The sequence below is a fragment of the Magnolia sinica genome, chromosome 3 (genome assembly GCF_029962835.1).
Source record: "Magnolia sinica isolate HGM2019 chromosome 3, MsV1, whole genome shotgun sequence".
Taxonomy (NCBI): domain Eukaryota; kingdom Viridiplantae; phylum Streptophyta; class Magnoliopsida; order Magnoliales; family Magnoliaceae; genus Magnolia; species Magnolia sinica.
The window spans coordinates 121,207,747-121,215,048 of record NC_080575.1 but is presented as its reverse complement, the minus strand read 5'-3'; the positions used below and the strand labels follow the sequence as shown (position 1 = coordinate 121,215,048).

Sequence of the window (7,302 nt, the reverse complement as noted above, 5' to 3'; positions counted from 1 at the left end):
CGTTTTTGACTCCTTTGATGACCATTTTTGCCTCCTGTGTTGGGCAGCATGTCGGCATGTTGAAAATATTTAAGGTACTTTAGGTAGCACCTCCAGGCAAAATTTAACTCTCAGACACTCTCTATATTTCTCTATCTCTCTTTTTACTCTTTATTTACTCTTTGTTAATATTTTCTCATGTCTTTCCCTCCCTGTTTGCTTAAGCTCTCTGCTTTAGCTTCTCTCTTTCTTTTGATTTTTCCTTTCTGTTGATCCTCTCTCTCGTCTGTCCTTGGGTGTCTTATATAGGCAGTGGCCCATGTTACGGGCGACCATTGTATAGGGTCATGCTATGGGCACCCACACTAAATTGTGGGTGCCCACCCTGACTGGTGGGCCCTGCATGTTACGTTACATGATATTATATATATATGAAGTCATTATTACCTTTTGTTTTTTATTGCAAATGTCCAAATGCTCATATTTTCTTCGTTATTTGTCCGTTTTGGGTAATCTTTATCTTGTTAGAAAGGTAATCAGGTAAACTTTCTAACAAGACTAAGATCACTTCAATTGGACCTCGTTTGATATACCGAAAACATATCCATCCAATATATGAAATCAGTTGTTTGCAATTTGATCAATGGTCTGCCTTTGATGATATTATGATTATTGGAAACGTCATTTAATAAGCTTTCCATTGTAACTGAAATCATCACGATCAGATCCCGTTTGACTAGTTTAAAGTGCAGCCAATTTTTTTTCCGATTTTGGTCAATTGACAATATATGATTTTAATAAACGGGCTGGATCTTCCTCATCATGACTCGGATTGGAAGAAACTTAATTTTGTTAAGAAGATCATTTGACCACCTTTCCAATGAATCAAAAATCATCCTAATCGATCAAGATTTGCCTCAAATAAAGCCATGACCATTTCATATATCGGGACGACCGTATTTTTCCTTGATTTCAATGATATGACCTTTTAACCTTGACACAACGCTACTCGGAAAGACTGAATGATACAAAGAGTGATTCGTGGGTAGATAGTATTTGTTTTATCTAATTTTGCCTGTCGGTTGTGTCATACAGAGAGTTTCAGGAATTTTGGAGTTTGGACGCTCGGCCGTGACCGAATCGCTGCTGAATTTGGTGTTAGCCAATCTAATCCGTTGGTTATTTCCAGCGCGTGCCGAGTATGCTTCCACCGTGATCCGTTTGAGTTTTCAATGATTTCTCAATCCGCAGGATACAATTGATTGAAGTCAAGTTGGAGCTCAAAGAATGCCGTATCCTTGTTTTAGGTGGGGTGTTTACCGTGTGTTTTTTAACTTCATCCCAGTGGTAATGACAATATAAACTGTTTGGATGACATATAAACATCAACCGGAGCCTAGGAAGATTTCAATGGTAGGAAACTCTTTTATCAGTCTTTTCTATTGCCTGGACGCTTGTGTTTTGGATGCTCCTGATTTTTTGTTTCATTTCCTATAATGATATAGGAAAACGGATGGACGGAGTGGATTTCTCACACAAATCAAGGTGTAGCTTACGTAGCATCCCAACGCCAGAACTCCGCGTCCGGGAAGGGTGGGATGGTACCCAATTTGCCTCCATTCGAAACGAAAGCCGATTGGCTGGCGTACCAACACCACCAACCTTGCTGGTGTGGGTACGCGTCGTGCGAAGACGAGCGCTGACGCTCCTCTTGCACAAACGGCTCAAAGGAGATCAAAGTTGCATTGGCCCAACAATGATGTATTTATCATATCCACACCGTTAATCCAATTGGAGATATCATTCTAGATCATATCAAAAAAATGAGTCATATACAATGCTCAAGTGGACCACACAACATATAGCAGTGGGACAATGATTCTCACCGTCAAAACATTCATGGCCCACCATAACGTTTATTTTCCATCCAATATGTTCATAAATTCACGTGGACCTGGATGAAGAGGAAAAAAATATATCATATTGATCCAAAATTTCTGTGACCCTCGAGAGGGTTTCAATGGTAGACGCTCAATCCCCTACTGCTTTTATAGTGTGGTCCACTTGATTTTTGGATCTATCTTATTTTTAGATTATAGGTTTATGACAATTGTGCAAAGTGGACGGACGGTTTGGATATAACTTATACGTCATTATGGGACCCACAGAACTTGGTGACGTCGACAAACCAGCAAGATCAGTGGTGTGAGGTACACCAGCAAATCGGCTTCCGTTCAAAACGCGGCTCCTAGAGAGAGAATCGAATAGTCACATCCGTGGCGTACCCATGCGCAGTCGGACGCGGATTGCGTCCTACGCCACCCGTCTCTACCTACGAAATTTCACATTTTTGTGGGCCCACTGTGATGTATCTGTTTATCCACGCTGTCCATCCATTTTCTCATATTATTTTAAGATATAAATCGAAAAATGATGCAGATCCAACGTTCAAGTAGACCACACGTTCAGGTAAGTATTTCCTTTTTCCGTAGTTGGACCACGGTTACGCGCACAAACTTCTCACGCATGTGTATCCGGTCGCAGATGCAATGCGAATTGAGTTCGGAATCTTCAGAGAGGGCATTTTCGTAATTCTTGTTTCATACAAGGGCAATTTAATAACTTGGCACCCCATCTTATGGTATAAATACCCTTACCATCGTTATAGCCATACGGCCTCGATTCCCTACGCCAAGCAGTAGACAGAAATGGCTTCCTTCCATCTCTGCCACTGCAAGGCCGGCCTCCAATCTCAAAACCTGGCCCCACTCACATCCAACCCCACCAATCACACGGCTCTGATCTCTAACCTACTCCCTCACAAGCCCAACTCCATCAAATTCAACAAACTAGAGCTAAAATCTACCCCCACAAGAAGGGCCCACCACATCTTCAATACCCTTCCCAAGTCCCCTGAAAACTCATCATCCACCGTCCATGAACCGCCCCTTAAGATCGGGATCGTTGGATTCGGAAACTTCGGTCAGTTCATCGCAAAGGCACTAAGGCGACAAGGCCACACCGTGCTAGCGACGTCCAGATCGGACTACTCGGAGTACTGCCAGCAGCACGGGATCGAGTTCTTTCAGTGAGTTACAGCCGTTGGATCGGAGAATGGATTGAAATTCCCCTATTGAAGTGTCTGTCCATGCCTTCTAACATCATTTTGGTTGTGTTTTCGACAGAGACATCAACGGATTCTGTACAGAGCAGCCGGATGTGATAGTAGTTTGCAGTTCGATCCTCTCGACGGAGTCCGTTCTCCGAGGAATCCCGTTGCAGAAGCTGAAATCTGATACCATTTTCGCTGATGTGTTATCCGTCAAACAGTTTCCGAGGAATCTCTTCCTAGAGGTTCTTGATCTGATGGCATTATACTTAGTTCTCTTTCTGATTTCTGTTTTGGATGAATTACATGAATAAATGTGGAATGCTTTCATGATTTTAGGTTCTTCCGCCAGAATTCGGGATCGTGTGCACGCATCCGATGTTCGGACCGGAGAGCGGAAAGAATAGCTGGGCGGGATTGCCGTTCGTTTACGACAAGGTCCGGATCGCCGAGAACAGCATTCAAGATCGCAAATGTGCGCAGTTCTTGAGCATTTTCGAGGAAGAGGTTAGTAATTTGTATAGTGAGTGATGCTTCTTTGATACTGTGACTAGAGATTTTGGTAGAACGGAAGACGATCCGGCGCAAAAACACAGATAACGAAACTTTACTGTTGGTGAATCTTATTCTCGTTGAGATCGGACGGCCATAAGAAATGGTATTTTGAAAAAAGAAAAAAAGAAAAAAAGAAAAAAAAGGAATTTAACGATACTTCAACCATGTACAGCAACTTCCTGATGTTGATATGCAAGAGGGTCGTTTGGGTGCATGGATTTGGAAAGGGAAATTCATGTCCCTGGATCTTTATATGCTGGACATGGATCTGTATTTAGATGCGCGTAGTGACTCCATGCATGTTGAGATTTTGTGCTTGGGTGACATCCCTTGTAAGTTCTTTTTCCTAAAATCCATGTGAGATGCAAGCCATGTGTGTGAGCATGCTCTCCTAGAGCATGGGTTGTATGCATTAATTTGCATTTTGGGCGCACAATGAAGTCTGTGGACTACACATTCCTACCTACCCATGGACACCAGAATATTTAATTTTTATAAAATCCCATCAATGAGAAACCTCCATCTTAATTAGTTTTGATGGCGGCCAGATGGGGGAAATTTTCCTAGATGTGGATGTATTTGTCTTAAGTGGAGATTTTTACTAGTGGTAATGAATCTTGGGTGACTTGACCCGTCTCCGTCTTTATGGGTGAATAATATATTTTCAAGGGCATAAAAGTACATCCAACTTTTAGTAACATTTATAATATTGGGATTTTCAGGGTTGTCGAATGGTGGAAATGTCGTGCGAAGAGCATGATCGTCATGCTGCTGGTAGCCAATTCATAACACATACCATTGGAAGGTAAAAAGGAGAGAGAGAATTAGAAATTTTGTAGGCTGAATTTCAAAATTTTGAAACCTGTATGTATGGCGATACGATCACTGAAAGGTCGTGAAAGCTATGGTCCTCACCTTGACATAGGCAATGGGACCCACCCAAGTTTTTTTTTTTTTTTTTGTGGACCATCTATTTCCACAGAACCACAGCCAATAGGAGGCCACAAATGTTCATCCTTTTGCAAGCACATTTTAGGACATAAAAAAAGGCAAATCTAAGACTAAAGTGGGTCACACAGGAGGAAAAAGAAATGACTACCATTGAAACCTTCTTCCTCCACCTTGATGTTTATTTACTATCTAAGCTTTCTATAAGGTCATTACCACTTGGATGAAATGAAAACACAAAAAACTTATTTTATTGTTTCCTCTTGTGTCACTCACTTTGATTTTGAACTTGTCTCATGTTTTGTCGTATGTTCTAAAATGAGTTTTTCAAAATGAACGAATAGGATGGATTCTCACAAACATCAAGGTAGCCCCAACCTAGCATCCCAGCAGCTGAGGAACTTCTTGGGAAATGCTTTCCAAAAAAATTAGCATCCCTTAGTGTACCGCTAAACTTGAGAGAAAATAGTTCTATGGCCTCATAATGAGCTAAGTGGGAAATGAAAAATTGGAACAATAGGCCAACATCAGCCACTTTTACTGAAAATGGTGTCGTGTTCGGTAACATAACATCATTTTCAAAAAAGTAAAAAAAAGTGACCAATAGCCATTATTTGGAAAGACATTTTTAAACCCTTGCTTTTCACTAACATGAGGATGTTTCTTTCTCCCTGTATGTAGGATTCTATCGCATCTCGATCTGGAGTCGACACCCATCAATACAAAAGGATATGAGACTCTCTTGCAACTGGTAATTGAAAATACCCTTACCCATGTGGGAAGATTATTCCTCTGGTCCACTAGCACAACGGGGAAAGATTCAGGCGGCCCTTGGACTGCTACACCATGTGCTCCATTTAAGACCCGTGAAGTGGGGACCACCAGACTGTCCTCTTACTATTAAAAGGATCCTAATCACTCAAAAGATGGACTCCGGGTGTAAAGTGTTGGCCGTTCAATGATTCTATCTGCCCATAGATCCAACAGATAGGATCATTTGTGGCGACCGAGGTTTTTCCCATGGCCTATCCATGGTGGCGCCCACCTTTGGAACGGGCCGGCCAGCGGAATTCATATCGTGATTTTGTTCCATCGATGTATTGTTATATATATATATATATTATTATTATTATTATTATACTGACAACACCTGTGCATGTATTTGTATTTTTCACAGACTGAAAATACGGTCAGCGACAGCTTTGATCTCTACTACGGCCTCTTCATGTACAACGTGAATGCCACTGAGCAGGCAAGTCCTTCTAATCATGCACCCCGTTCTCTAAAAGGCGCCGTGGGAGTGAGGGGAACATGTGCTGTCAGAGGGGAATAGTACCATTCACGTGGTACGATTCACCTGGATCGGATCATGGCCCCAGTTGTGGGCAGTGCATAATCCTAACAATTGCACCGATTGGATTATCCAAGCCGTCTGATGAATGGACATTTTCTTGATGATATTGAAAACGTTGGCTGTTTTTCTTGTGACTGTCCATTGGGTGGTCGCAGAACAGATGGTTAGGATAATCTTTTCAGTGTGCCTTTTGGTTAGGCCCTCATGAACAGAGGACCCCTGCAATTTGTACGGTTGGATGGAGGTAAATCCATGCCTACTTGTGTTGCAGGTGACTTCATGCGTATAGTATGCCTATGCTATGGCAGAGCATGGTATATCTAATTCCTCTTCATGAAATTATTAGGTCAGATCCTATAATGTTCTGTGTGGGGCCAACCATGGGGTTGGTACGGCATCCCAACTCGTCGAGAATCACCCAACCATCAGAGTGGACAATTATAATAATGGTTGGATGGGCCTGATTTTAGGGGAAACCCATCATCACGTGGGGCTCACTTAATGTGCCAGTTAGATGGCATACACAATACAGTGGGCCCCACATAGGCATTAGTGTACAAGTAAACCTTTCTTTATATACTGAAAAGTGGACGGCAATGATCTAATCCACGTGTGTGTGGGGCGTGCAGATTGAGAATCTGGACAGAGCATTTGAGACGGTGAAGCAGAAGCTATTTGGGAGGCTCCATGACATACTGAGAAAGCAGATCGTAGAGAGGGTCCCAATGCAAGGAGTCGTCCCATCAAAGGCCACAAGGGAAGTGGGCCACACACCATACTTCTTGCCCAATAGTGAGAGAATGACAGACCTGGCTTCCTTTGCGATGCCCCCTCCTCCACAACCACAACAAAGCAAAGATGAGGCCGTTTCAACGCCCAAAGAGGCTCGAGTGGCTGCTTCACGGGTAGCTTAGGCCCACTTCATTTGTAGAGATGTTTTTATTTTTATTTATTTGGTCCATGTCATGTGCTTTTCTAGCTTTTTTTTTTTAACAATAAAGATGGAATTATTTGATCAAATGGATATTTTCATGTGTTTTGTATTAAAATTAAAATAAAATAAAAATACAGAGTTACTTCTTTGCATGCTCTCTACAATTGGGTCACCAGTTTCTATGGTTGATATAAACACTTACCGAAATGTTATGACCTTTGATAAATGGGCATTTTCCAGTTAAATGTGGACCATTCTAACCTTGCCAGTTATATTGTGGTCCGCCGAAGACAGGACATCTACCTCTTGTTTTTCATTCTTTGATTGTAAGTTACAACCAGTAGCTTTTAGTTATTTTCACAGCATTTCTGTTGGGAATTTGGGTCTAGCTAGGATTAGCAGTGCTTTTGGATATGACCATCC

General features: G+C 42.0%; 1 protein-coding gene across 1 annotated transcript; it reads left to right on the top strand.

Moving 5' to 3' along the window:
• Positions 1–2,640: 2,640 nt before the first annotated feature.
• Positions 2,641–6,929, top strand: LOC131241022 (arogenate dehydrogenase 2, chloroplastic-like). The gene is made up of 7 exons (XM_058239636.1): positions 2,641–3,067; positions 3,165–3,333; positions 3,428–3,595; positions 4,366–4,448; positions 5,273–5,342; positions 5,769–5,843; positions 6,575–6,929. Exons 1-7 carry the CDS (start codon positions 2,688–2,690, stop codon positions 6,857–6,859), a joined length of 1,230 nt encoding a protein of 409 aa, XP_058095619.1. The 5' UTR covers positions 2,641–2,687; the 3' UTR covers positions 6,860–6,929.
• Positions 6,930–7,302: the final 373 nt, after the last annotated feature.